At 35.1% G+C, this 14,703-nt stretch overlaps 1 protein-coding gene across 1 annotated transcript; it reads left to right on the forward strand.

Moving 5' to 3' along the window:
* Positions 1-579: 579 nt before the first annotated feature.
* Positions 580-10,872, forward strand: LOC137644259 (uncharacterized). Its single transcript, XM_068377254.1, has 6 exons — positions 580-1,327; positions 1,625-2,122; positions 2,705-2,869; positions 2,904-3,373; positions 5,351-5,542; positions 10,753-10,872. Exons 1-6 carry the CDS (start codon positions 580-582, stop codon positions 10,870-10,872), a joined length of 2,193 nt encoding a protein of 730 aa, XP_068233355.1.
* Positions 10,873-14,703: the final 3,831 nt, after the last annotated feature.

The raw sequence follows: 14,703 nt of genomic DNA on the forward strand, positions 1-14,703 counted from the left end.
AATAATATTAACAGTCAAGAGTTTGAATAATAGTAATGCTTACGGGACGGATGGTATTCCTACTAGTTTTCTAAAAGATTCCCTTACAGTTATTGCATATTATATCACGGTTATCATAAATACATCGATTGTAACTGGGAAATATCCTTCTATTTGGAAACAACCTCTCGTAGACCCTCTTCACAAGAAAGGAGACAACGACGACCCTGGAAATTATAGACTTGTTTCTATCCTTCCAGTAATATCGAAAGTAATAGAGAAGATTGTATGTAATCAGTTAATGGAACATCTAGAAAAAAATAATTTGATTTTTAACACTCAGCATGGATTCCATAAAGGTTTTGTTAGAATATTAAACTTTTATTTATGATACATTAGTGTTGTAGATTATGCGCTTGGGTACAATCATTTGTTTTTACCCATAATTCTTGTCATGATGTGCGTGGCTTGACGCCGCTTTCTTTAGTCCGTGTAGTGTAACCGGCAAGTTCATGGCCGAAGGAACTGTGTACTGCTGCCTCCCGCATTCTCCATTAAAGTGACTATTTTAGTGATAATCTTTTATTATAACCCACCATCATGTCCTTCGAGCTCACAGGTTATGGGCCCAGCTCAAGCAAGAGGAAGTTGTATTTTGATGGTGATGAGGAGAAATATGAAATGTGGGAGATAAAATTTCTAGCCCATCTGAGACTTCGAAAACTTACCCTAGACGAAAGTGAAGATCAAACTTCAGCGGAATTCAGTGCTAAAAATGCTGACATTTTTGCCGAGATCGTTCTAGTTCTAGATGATAAGAGCCTCCAATTAATAATGAGAGATGCAGTCAACGATGGAAGAAAGGCATTGGAGATTCTACGGGACCATTACCGAGGTACTAGGAAACCAAGAATCATCTCCCTCTACACGGAGCTGACATCACTGAAAATGAGAGGGAAAGAATGTGTAACGGATTATTTTCTTCGAGCAGAGGCAGCCTTTACTTCGTTAAAGTCAGCTAGTGAGACGATCAGTGACAGCCTTCTTATTGCTATGGTGTTGAAGGGTCTTCCAGAGGAATTTACTCCATTTAATACTGTTGTTATGCAGAAGGATACCGAGTCTACGTTTCCAGAATTCAAGTCTCTGCTACGGAGTTATGGAGAAAGCCTGAGGAGTCGAGAGGCACACAGGCCTGATGTGAAGAGTGAGAACGTCCTTAAGGTGAATTATAAGAAGAATCCTGATTATCAGTGTGGTGGATCTGCCAGTGGCTCATCAGTAAGATGTTATTCATGTGGTAAGACTGGACATAAGTCTTTCGAGTGTAAGTTGAAGAAAGACAGAGGTAAGTGGTGCAAAGAATGCAAAACCATTACACATAATTTTGATGAATGTAGAAAGGCTAATAGGCCTACTAGATTTTCTAGTGCAACTGTGAATGTTTGTAAGCCTAGATCCACTAATGATTATAATGATGAAGAATGTTGTTTCAAAATAAGTTGCTCTGTTGATAATATATCTACAGATGTATGTAATGTTCTTGTTGATTGTGGTGCTACTACCCACATCATTACTGACAAATCCAAGTTTAAGTGTTTTGATGAAGACTTTGATGAATCAAAACATATGGTTGAACTTGCAGATGGTGCAAGATGCAAGAATATTGTTAAAGGTAAAGGTAAGGCTAAAATTGTACTTTATGATACAAATGGTATAAAACAAAATGTTGTTCTTGATAATGCCTTGTATATTCCTACTTTTAAGCAGAATATATTTTCTGTGCAATCAGCTGTTAGTAAAGGAGCTACAGTAAGCTTTAATCCTAATCATTCTGAGTTGAAAAGTCCAAATGGTGTGTCTTTTGAAATAAATAAGAAAGGTAAGCTATATTATCTAAATAATGTAAGCTCATGTAAATCTCGTTCACTAGAGGAGTGGCATAAGGTTTTGGGACACTGCAATGTTAAAGACATTTTGAAGTTAGAAGATAAAGCTGAAGGTATGAAAATTAGTGCCAAAACTAAGTTTGATTGCATAACTTGTCATGAAGGTAAAATGCATTTATCTAGGAACAGATTACCAGATGAGAGAGCAAAGAGTAAAATGGAATTTGTACATTGTGATCTTGCTGGACCAATGAGTATTGAATCAAGGGAAAAATCTAAATATTGTATTGTTTTTGTAGATGATTATTCAGGATCTGTTTTTGTTTATTTCTTGAAGCAGAAAAGTGATGCACTTGATGCTACTAAGAAATTCCTTGCTGACACTAGTTCTTATGGTGTTGTTAAAAGATTAAGGTGTGATAATGGAGGAGAATTTACTTCTTCAGAATTTAAAGAATTTCTGGTAAGTAATAAGGTTAAACAAGAATTTTCTTCACCAAATTCACCACACCAAAATGGTACTGCTGAGAGAATGTGGCGTACATTGTTTGAAATGGCTAGATGTCTCTTAATTGAAGCAAAGCTACCAAAATTCATGTGGAATTATGCTGTTAGGGCAGCTGCTTATATAAGGAATAGATGCTACAATTCTAGACTAGGTAAAACCCCATATGAAGTGTTAACGTCTAAGAAGCCTAAACTTGAAAATATGCATATTTTTGGTTCCCTGTGTTATGCTAATGTAGAAAAGAAAGCTAAGCTAGATCCAAGATGTGAAAAGGGAATATTTTTTGGTTATGATTCATACAGTCCTGCTTATCTTGTATATTATCCAGGAACTGACAGTTTGAGAAAGGTTAGGTTAGTACATTTTACTGATAAATTCAATTTTGATAAATCCCAAAGTCTAAAGGAAGATGGTGAATCAGAAGATAGTGAATTTGATTCTGATAATGAGAATGTCATTTGCAATGAAAAGAAAACTGTTAACGATAATCAAAGTGATCCTGTTTTCTAAACATATCCTTGTTGAAGATGAGCATAGTGAAATTAATACAGATTTGACTGAAACTGAAAGGGAAGGAGAGTCCCGTTACCCAAGTAGGGAGCGAACTGCTCCCAAATATCTAGAAGAATATGTTGATCCTGATAATGTTGATTTACTGAGCTATTCTGTTCATTATTGTTGTAAAGTAACTGAAATTCCTGAAAGCTATAGAGAGGCATTAAATTCACATGTGGCTCACAAATGGATAGCTGCAATGGATGATGAAATTAAATCTTTGAGCGATAACAATACTTATGAATTGTGTAGTTTACCAAACAACCGTTGTATTGTAGGTGGACGATGGGTATATGCCATTAAAGAAGGGTTAAATGGTGAAGAGCAATATAAAGCTCGCTATGTTGCAAAAGGGTATTCCCAAATTGAAGGTGTTGATTATACTGATACTTTTTCTCCTACAGTGCTTATGACCTCAATTAGAATGCTCATGCAATTGGCAGTACAATATGATTTAATTGTGCATTGTATGGATTTTAAAACTGCCTATCTTAATTCTGATATTGATTGTGAAATATTTGTTCAACAGCCTGAAGGTTACATTGAGACAGATAGTAATAATGAACAATTGGTTTGGAAACTGAATAAATCTCTGTATGGTTTAAAGCAATCAGGCAGAAATTGGAATAATATGCTCCATGATTCCTTAATTCAAAATTATTTTGAGCAGTCATTAAGTGATCATTGTGTGTATGTCAATAAAAGACATAACTTTCATGTAATTATTTTGGTTTGGTTTGATGATATGATCATTGCCAGTAGTAATGAGAAAGCTCTGTTTGACACTAAACGTGTATTATGTCATAGATTTGAGATGAAAGATTTAGGGAAACTTTCATGGTTTTTGGGTATTGAGTTTGTTTTTGATGGAAATTGTATAAAAATGAACCAGAGTAAGTTCCTTGAGAAAGTTTTGAGAAAGTTCAAAATGGATGATTGCAACCCAAAGTCAATTCCTTGTGATCTAAATGTTAATAAGTGTACTTTTGAGGAAAGTCCTGAACTAGTTGATAGTACTCTTTACAGAAACATTGTTGGAAGCTTGATATATATCATGACTTGTACTAGGCCTGATTTAAGTTTTGTTGTGTCTAAACTTTCACAGTATATGGCTAGGCCAACTCAAAGTCATTTGGCTATGTGTAAATATGTTCTAAAATTTCTTAAAGGTACTAAACAACATTGCCTTGTTTTTAAGAGGTCTTACGATACTATTGAGATTTCTGGTTACTGCGACTCAGACTGGGGTAGTTCTGAAGATCGTAAAAGTATTTCAGGTTATTGTTACCAAATGAATGCTGATAGTGCTCTTATTTCTTGGAAGAGTAAGAAACAAAGCAATGTAGCTTTAAGTTCTTGTGAAGCTGAGTATGTTTCATTGACTTTTGCTATCCAAGAAGCAAAATTTTTGCAGCAGTTGTTAACTGATATGATTAATGTTGAAGTCAAACCCATCATATTATTTGTTGATAACCAAGGGGCAATTAAACTTGCTAAGAACCCTGTTTACCATCAAAGGTCTAAACATATTGACATACGCTATCATTTTATCCGTAATGAAGTTATGAGTAAAAATGTTGATTTAGTGTATGTCCCCTCAAGTGATAATAAAGCCGATATGTTTACAAAACCAGTAACTAAAGCAAAGTTGATTTATTTTAATTTTTGTCAATAATGGTGCTGTAATATTGACCTTTGATAGCTTTGTATCTTGTTTGTTTTGTTTTTTTTATTACCATGATGCATATATTTGTTTGATGTGTCGTAATTTGCAGATTGATGAGGATAAAAGTTTATGAGGGGGTGTTAGAATATTAAACTTTTATTTATGAAACATTAGTGTTGTTGATTATGCGCTTGGGTACAATCATTTGTTTTTACCCACAATTCTTGTCATGATGTGCGTGGCTTGACGCCGCTTTCTTTTGTCCGTGTAGTGTAACCGGCAAGTTCATGGCCGAAGGAACTGTGTACTGCTGCCTCCCACATTCTCCATTAAAGTGACTCTTTTAGTATTAATCTTTTATTATAACCCACCATCATGTCCTTCGAGCTCACAGGTTTATCAACAGAAACAGCTTTAATGAAATTAACAGATGAAATTTATAAAAATATTGATAGAAAAAAAGTTTCCATATTAATTTTATGCGACCTATCAAAGGCATTTGATAGTGTCAACCATGATGAATTGTGTAAATCTCTTAAGGAACATTACATTGATACTTTCTGGTTTCAGGATTACTTGAAGGATAGAAGTCAGGTAGTTAGATTAGGAGCCGTAAATTCTTGCATTGAAAAAGTTGAATTTGGGGTCCCACAGGGATCTGTCCTAGGTCCAATTCTGTTTTTAGTCTTCGTTAATGATATGATTAAATACATAGAAAACTGCCTGCTAATTCAATATTCTGATGACACGCAGGTTCATTTGGCTGATCAAATAGAAAATCTAGATGCCTTGGGTAGCTCACAGTATATTAGCAAAATTCCAGATAACATTGTAATAAGATGCGATGGTGATGAAGTAAAGATAAGTCAACATGTGAAAAATCTTGGTCTATACATGGACAGGTACATGACATTCAGTACTCACATTGACAAGCTGAGTAGAAAAGTGAGTGGCATTCTCATGTATCTAAGTAGAGTAAAAGATTACTTTGATGATACTACTCGAGTTTTGACTGTGGAAAGTCTGGTCTTGAGTGTAATAAACTACTGTATATGCACATGGAAAAGCTAAAAAAAAAAATCCAAAACTTTGCAGGTAGAGTAGCAGTTATTGGGGTGAAAAAACACGATCACATCAGCCCAACCCTCCAGCAATTAAAGTGGATAAAATTAAAAGAAAAGTGTATGCACGATGTTTGTGTTTTTGTTTTTAAAAGTTTGAGAAAAGAATATCCCAACTGGCTCTACACATATCCTACAGTTGGTAATTGTACGAATACATTAACAAGACAGAATGAAAATCTATATGTAGACAGCTATCGAACGGATTTGGGTTCACGATCAATGGCAATAAGGGGCACAGCTTGCTGGAATAAACTACCTCTGGAAATAAGAAAATGTATAAATGTTAGTTCTGGTTTATTAAAAAAGAAACTAAAGCAATATTTTTGAAATTTTATTTGAATGTATATGTATCCTAAATTATTGTGAATTTTATGTGAATGATTTATATTATGTAACAGAATAACCATTTTATAATGGAATAAAGGTTTTTGACTTTGACTATTCAATTTCAGGGAGGTAATTGAAGATTAATTGCAAACCCTCTATGGAAAGTGCTGAAGTAATAACATTGAAGAAATGTAGATAAAAGACTGAAAAAGAGACTAAGAAAAGAATTTTAGAAAATATTAAGGAAACAATTGAAGAAATTAAAATAGGATGAAAATTTTGAGATATATGGAAAGGAATATATTAGATCATAGACATGGATACAGCAATAGCAATCCTGATAATGAAAAGCGAACTTTAACAAAAACTATTTTGGTGAGAAAAAATACATTCATTTGATTATGTTTGTGACTTATAGAAAGAAGAATGACCGGGATAGGCAGAGAGAAAGCGTGCACAGATGATGTTTATGACATGTAGAAATACGAATGGCCCTGATAGGTAGAAGTACTAACAGAGAAAGAATCGCGCTTTAATGAGAGACTCGCAAATATTGAGTAATTTTAAAAACCGTGATGTAAATTCTTTGTGCCCAGCTTTCCCGACTTTAGAAAATCTACCTATCATGATTTAATTTAATCATTTTAATTTGTTTTGAATAATGATATAAATTCTATTTTATTTTTAGATAATTAAAAAACGGTAGGTTTCATTGTTTATAGTTTTTATAATTATTAGATATTGATAAATCAAAATATTGCATAATATTTTTGTATATTTGAAAAACAAATCATAAGACTGGCTGGCTAACTATTAACGATATGCTGCTGCGAAAGGAAGAGGTAGACCTCAAGCTTTGACTTGAGGAAAACATTTTAAGGTGGCACACTGCACTCTAGTATACTCTAATATGCTAGATGGGTGAGCCATAAAAGTAATCCAATTATGGTAGACCCATATTAAACAGAATCGGGAGGAAGTCCTCAAGCTTTTACTTGAGGAAAACATTTTGAATTGGTACACTACTCTCTAGTATGCTCCAAAATGCCACATGGGTGAGCCACTGAGCCTTAAAAGTAATCCAATTATGGTAGACCCGTAGTAAACAGAATAGGATATAGGCATCACTCATAAGCCTTATTCTTAGGGGAAAGATTGATGAACAAGCAGGATTTTGAAAAGGTAGAAGTTGTACTTTCCAAATTTTCATTTTAAGACGTTGTACAGTAATGTGTGGAGTATAGGAATCCACTATTGATGGCTTATTTGGGCTCAGCCATGTCGTCCTGATGGAAGTTTCCTTTAGGCAGCTTTCTAAGGGATATTTAGCTACAGTGATACTTCCAGAGAATTAACCATAAATCTCTAGAATTCTAACTCCTGGTGTGAGTATCCTTAATATAACTTTAAGGATATAGCGTAATATCAGGGGACGTACCTTTTGATACGACACAGCAATCTTCACCCCGAATAGATTTTACTCTGAGGGGGAAGAGTGGCGAAATGAAGGGGAGCCGTTATCAATGTACCCGGTGTATCCCCTCCATGTACTACTACTGCGCCATATTCCTTTCAACGTAGCAGTTAAGCATTGTGCTCTCTCACGTTTCTCTTGGTGTTGTTACTGTTTTTAAGGTATATTATCATGCAATCTCCAGCATCATCATCCTCTGGAATGTTGAGTATTTAATCTTTCCTGTGTATAATTTTTAGCTCCCTTCTCACAGTTAAATTAAAGTAATTTAGATGTGTTAAGTGGAGCATTGCCATCCCTGGAGGCGGCCATTTTAAGACCGCTGTCGCACGCCATAAATACTTTATCTAGTTAGTAATGCGACGTTACCGGTATTTAGCTATAAAATATTTTCTAGCTAGTTATGCAAAATTATACTAGTGAAGATCTCAATTACACATATAATATTTCCTCTTCCAAAAATAACGTTTCTTTCTGAGATCCCCACTCGAGTTAAGCTAGCCTAACCCGTTTTAGTATACTTTAGTAACGTTAATCCCCCGTTTAACCTCTAGTATCGTTTCTATTAATTCGGACGGGGATATATATATCCCCTAGAATTATTGGGATAATTCAATATGCTTCTCTTTTAGAGAAAAGAGTTTAAACCCTTCTTCCCCCCTTGGTGCCACCTTCCCAGGCGACAGCCCTATCTTCCATCATCGCCAACGAATAGTTAACTCTGGCTTGACTTGGATAGTGTTCTACCGTCGATCTTCTTTGCCGGCGAGTATCCCGGCTTGAAGTATGACAGTAACTCAGGGTGTACAGTATTGTGTTGTAGCCGACAACGTCATCGACAGAGGAATAGTGGTTCCTCTGCCGTCTACGGCGTTGTCGGCAAAGGAAGCTAGGCTTCCCTAGTCTGCAACCGAAAGTGGGCAGCATAATTGCTGCCACCTTTCTCCCTTGTGGACTAGAAGTCATGTCTTATATCTGGCAAGGTCACAGGCTAGGGAATTGTTATTCCCCTGGCACCGGTATAGGAAGCTAGGCGAGTCCAGTACGTTTTGGCGCCGCTCTTTTGGCGACGATGATTTGGCGCCGCCATTTTGGCTCTAAATGGTTTTGGCGCCCGTTATTTTGGCGCCAGCTTGAAAATTCTCTGACCTGATACACACACACACATATATATATATATATATATATATATATATATATATATATATATACATATATATATATATATATATATATATATATATATATATATATATATATATATATACACACACACACATATATATATATATATATATATATATATATATATATATATATATATATATATATATATATATATATATATATATATATATATATATATATATATATATATATATATATATATATATATACACACGTATATATATATATATATATATATATATATATATATATATATATATATATATATATATATATATATATATATGTGTGTGTGTGTGTGTGTGTGTGTGTGTGTGAGTGTGTTTATATATATTGCACGGGTCAAACATGACATAAAAAAGTTCTATTTATTTTCCGCAATACGGTATAAAAATGCTACAAAAATGAAATAAAATTAAATATTTTCACCATGTTAATGCATTTCATAGTTATATGTCAAACCACGTAAGAATTCCAGTGGTTCCCGTGAATCAAACTGCTGTACTACATTTGTCAAACACATACATATATCCGTTGTGTGAAAATTGTGGCTTGCCTCTATTACTTAAGATTTTTCGGCCATTTAAGGTATGGGCTGTACAAGAAACTAAAGAAAAGTGTTTTCCAATATACGAGTAAAAAGACTTGAATATCGTAACAACTAGTTTACTATTACAATTCTCAAATCAGACAAGCCTTTGGTGTAATGAGGTGATCATTAAACTAGACACTGGTAAAATTATATGATAACTAAACAAGACTTGAATATCGTAATAACTGGTTTAATATTACAATTCTCAAATCAGACGAGCCTTTAGTGTAATGAGGTGATCACTAAACGAGACACAAATTTGCGGATGGTCCTTAAGTTTGTTTATCGGCGCCAAAATAGCTCATCGCCAAAACAATGAGTGCCAAACTGTCTATCGCCAAATCGTCCTGTTCCGAGCTAGGCTTCCTTGATTTACAGCCGAAAGTAGTAGGCATACTTGCCGCCACCTTTCTCCTCTGTAATGTATAAGACCCTTTCCCTTCCCCTTCTGTCCTTTAGTGTCGGCCTAGCCGTCACAAATGTCTTTTGGCCGATATTCTACAATCATCTCGCTTGCCGGGCTGACTGGGTTACTGGCCGGGTTCCTACAAACGGCAGTTAGGTTACCGCCTCAACCAACTCCCTGAAGGAAGCAAAGCTACGAGAAAGGTTGAGCCGGCCTTGACGGCTGCTAATGGGAAACCCATTACACTGTTGAGAATTCTTCAGTCCTCTCTTGGGCTGCCACCCTCAAACCTTGTAACCGGCAGTACAGCCGGCAACAGAATTTGTGGCTGGATGGAAGCTAGAATCAAGGTATTCCTCCCCATTTGAATTCTAATTCTGGGAAGAAGGCTTTAGAGGCAATAGCCCCTACACTCCCAATTATTGTACTAAACCATAATAATACAGGAGTCCCTCTTCCCATTCTTTCTCTCTCCCTATCAACTAGTGCCGCCAGGTACTAGCCTAACCCGGTAGTATACCGGTAAAACTACTCTATAAGACAATACAGTAGCCAGTATTCCTGCAGTATAACAGTACAGCAGTTAGAAATCTACAGTTTATAATGATACAGTAGTATAATATTTCCAACATACTATGTGTATCCTTTCACAGTCTATTGTTGAGACTGATTAAGATGTTGAGGTGAAGTATTCCTAAAACATAATGATGAATCTTAGATCATCGGGACACCAATTATTACCATTCAGTATTAATATTCTACAAGTGGAGGAGTTAGTGTAAATATTCACTGACTCTGGCTCTATGTATGGGAGTTATTCCACTCTGTTTTTTCCCTAATAAGGAAATTAAAAATATTAATATTGTAGGAGGTCACAGCAATTGCCTGGAGAAGAATCATAGATATGTGTCTTTCCTACTTCTTTTCTAACTTACTATCCTAAGCTATTACAAATAATAGTAAGTAATACTATTGTTAAGCATGTGTATTTATATCAATGATATAAATAACCTTATACTCATTTCACTCTTTCTTTCCTTTCAGGAGGAGCCTAAGGTGAGGTGTGCAGTCATGTTCTGCAACAACAAGAGTAAGGACTTTTTATGGGCACACGATGTGCAGGTTCCTGGTTCCTGGTTCCTAATTGCTCACTCCGCAAAATAAGTTTGCGGGCACTCTATCTCTTTATAGATAGGTGCAAAGCTTCTAAGCTTATTCTTATTATTGTTATTAAGTTTATATCATCTGTGCCTTAAATAAATTAATATCCTAATGAGGTCTCATGCCCCCTGCTCCATCGTAACAGATCAGATCAGATTCAGGTTGAGGCTTTGCGTTTGCAACGGCGCCTCTGTGTCTTTTAGTTTTGTGTGTTCCTTATTTTCACTAGTTTTTCTCTTTTCATCCACATTTGTTGTACTCTTTTCTTATTTTCAATATTTTCTTCACAAAAAAGGAATTTTCCAACTGTTTGTGCACTATCTTCTTCGTATTGTTGTTGGAGCTCAATTGCTTTTACGTATTCTTATATCACTAAACTGTGGACAATATAACATAAAGTGGTTAGCATTTTCTTCTACATCACAGAATATGTCGGGAATTTCGACCTGATCAATCGAAGTTCCCGCCATTTGACTCCGCCTACGATTACGTCAAATTGGAGGGAGAGGAGAGAACTCGCGGGCGAATGAATGCCGTTCAAGACGAGAATGTTTAGAACCAAAAAGAGAAACTGCCTGGTAGGGGAGGCGCTGAGACTAAAGAAATCAACCACTTGTAATTTAAGATTAAGAAATATAACGTCATTCTATTGTAACATGATAAAAAAATCCAATCTAGAAATTTAGGTTCAGAAAAAATTGCGGGAAAAAGGTGACATCGGAGGTTGCAGAGGCTCGCTCTGCATCTTTGATCCGACATCCCCAACCACAGTAAGTTCTTACAATTGTTCTCTCTCCCCACCCCTAGTGTACCCAGGTCGGTTTCCATGTAGGTCTTGATAGAGTTATGTAAAGTTTGTATCTGTTAATATTTCATCGATCCTTGTGCCAGGGGATCAGTGTTATTGTGTAAAGTACGTCAAAAGGTCTCGGTAAGGCGTTTATCGAGATAACTTATAAATGTTCAATTAATTTTGCTAATATCTCGAGTCCGATGCGGACATAGTTTTTTTCGGTCACGCACATGTTTTTTTTTTTAAGTCAAGTATCTCTGTATGCCAAGTAAAGGTTTATTTTTCATGTTTCTCGTATTAGATTATTATTTTTATAATAAAATTTGTTAAAATATAGCCATATTCTACTTACTTCCCCAATGGTTTTGAGAGGTTAGTCCTTCAGACCTTGTGATCAGCCCAGCACATCGGGCTATTTAGTATAAACCGGTGAAATTTCGCCACAGAATACATAGTTTATATTTCCATCTTGGTGTCTGTTTTTTATATTCAAGCCCAGTGAGTTTGTCCTTGCTCTGAAAAATAAAATTGACGAAAATGTGTTGTCATACACTTCCTCCTCCTTGATTTCACTTTTCCAGTTTTTATACAAAACTAGACTCTCCTTGCACTCCATTTCACTCTTCCATTTGCTTGTGTCCCATTCTCTTGTTCTCTTCTTTATGTCCTCTTTCGTACATCTCTTGACTTCTCTCATCGCCATCCCACATTCCTCAGCATACTTCTTCACATGCATCCACCACTTCCTCTCTTTTTCTTCCATATCATTGACTATTGCTGATAATAAGTCCTTTTCTCCCTTATAAATGCTATTAAGGTACCTCAGCTTTCCATCCATTACCCTTGCTTTCATAGCAGATGCTCCTACATCCCCTCTCAAGGCTACAATTGCTGTATTCTTTACACCTCCTAACATCCTTCTATACACTCCATTCTCTATTCTTTGCAACTTTTCTATTTCCGTTTCCGTTAAGTTAATTACGTTTGTTCCATATAATATAGAAGGTAGTGCTACACTTTTCCAGTATGCTTTCCCTATCATTATCTTATTACAACTTTTTTCTATGATCGAATATGTAAGATTAGCTAGCTTTTGCGCCTTAACTATCATTTCACTTTTCTGTGATTTGAACATATTCCTACTATCATCTGCCTTGATACCTAGGTATTTAATATTGCTTACTACTCTTGGTTCCTCTATATTATCTGGTTTTTCCTTCATATTATATATAAGTACGCTACTTTTGTCTCTATTTATGTCTAAACCACACTGCTTTCCTATATCTATCACTTTCCTTAGGTTCATTTCAGCATCCTCTATATTTTCAGCAAGCACTAGGACATCATCAGCAAAAAATAATGCTACTAGCTTTATAATATTTTTAAAACCATTACCTTCCTTTTCTACTTGTTTCATAATCTGATAAGTAATTAATTTGAATAATGTTGTAGAGCCAGTACAGCCTTGCTTTATTCCACTAACGTTCAATTTATGTTCTACTCTTTCCCCTATGTCTAACGTAGTCCAGTCTCCCACATATACTTCTGCTATAGAGTTAATTATACTAGTATATACTTTATACTGCTTTAATGTTTCTATCAGCACTTCCCTTTTTATGGAATCAAAAGCTTTTTTGGAATCTAAAGAGGCAACTATGAGTTTTTTCTTATTTTTGAAAGTTTCTTCGACCATGTACTGTAAGATGAGTATATTATCGTCAATCCTTCCTCCCTCTGTAAATCCCGCTTGACTATCCTCTATCTATGGCATTATTACTTTTTAGATGTCCTTCTATTTCATCCTTTATAAAAGCCATGTATATTTTATATGATACATTTGTGAGCGCTATTGGTCTCAATTCCTTTGCTGTTGGTTTGTTTTTCTTTTTTACCTTTTTTTGTTCTGGATTCTTTCCAGCTTTTGGGTTTTTCTTTGCTGGCGAGTTCCTCTTTGTAGCAGATCACTAGCGTATTCTTACATATACCACTTATCATCATTGTTTTGTAATATTCTGGCTTTAGTCCATCTGACTCAGCTGCTTTACCTTTCTTTAGGCGTTTTAGGCATTTTTCTAATTTACCTTTATTCATTTCAGCGGCGGGCATGGGTTTAATTTTTCCTTTAACATTTAGTATAGCATCGTAATGCTCCCTTAGATGTTCTGGTATACTATATTCATTCACTACTATAATGTCGTTTTCTCTTCTCAAATTATCCAGGTATTCACTCTCCTTCTCATTCCAGATCTCTGTTATTCTATTTTCATGTGTATTGTAGACTGTTTTCCAAAAGTTTACTAATTCTTCTTTAGCCTCTTCATCGGATAGTTTATTTCCTCTATCTCCATATAATTGTATTGCCTCACTTTTTATTTCTTTGCTATTTCTTAATTTGTTTATGTTTTCCCATAGTTTATTGTTTTTATCATCTCTTATCTCTCCCTGGTCTTCTTTTTCTCATATAACGGTATGCTATCTTTCACCAGTATTTGTACTCCTTTCTTCTTATGATTGTATTTTTCTTCTAACTCTGTTTTTAACCTAGTATCTTTTTCATTTCTCTTTTTTCTATTAAGTTCCTTTCTTTCCTTAATCTTTCTCCTTATTTCCTCAGTTACCCAAGGTTGTTCTTTGGTCTTCCCTTTATTTGTTACCCTTCTATATGTTTTAGCCAAATGTTCTTGTTTCATTTCTGCCATTATTATGTTTAGCTCTTCAATGTTTTTTACATCCTTGCTAGCAAGTTTTCTCTCTATAGATTTCACATAGTCGTCTATATCTTTTGTGTCATTGCTATAATATGTAATTTCTTCCCACTTCCCTTTATTGTTGTTATTTTCTCTATTTGTTTTTACTTCCAATTCTACTGTTATTAAGTTGTGATCTGATATATCTAATACTGTTTTATCTTCATCTATTTCCATACATTTAAATTGTTTATATAGCATATTATTTGCAAGTACAAAATCAATAGCACTATGCTGATCTTGTCTATTCATAACTGAAACCCTGAGGTATTGGGACCCGAAGGGTTGCACCGT

The sequence above is a fragment of the Palaemon carinicauda genome, chromosome 7 (genome assembly GCF_036898095.1).
Source record: "Palaemon carinicauda isolate YSFRI2023 chromosome 7, ASM3689809v2, whole genome shotgun sequence".
Classification (NCBI taxonomy): Eukaryota; Metazoa; Arthropoda; class Malacostraca; order Decapoda; family Palaemonidae; genus Palaemon; species Palaemon carinicauda.

What these genes read in the sequence shown, in the direction of transcription:
- LOC137644259 (XM_068377254.1), top strand. Translation starts at nt 580, where the DNA reads ATGTCCTTCGAGCTCACAGGTTATGGGCCCAGCTCAAGCAAGAGGAAG. An exon ending in AACTGTTAACGATAATCAAA is followed by an intron (nt 2,870 to 2,903) that starts GTGATCCTGTTT and finishes TCCTTGTTGAAG; the next exon opens with ATGAGCATAGTGAAATTAAT. An exon ending in TTGACAAGCTGAGTAGAAAA is followed by an intron (nt 5,543 to 10,752) that starts GTGAGTGGCATT and finishes CTTTCCTTTCAG; the next exon opens with GAGGAGCCTAAGGTGAGGTG.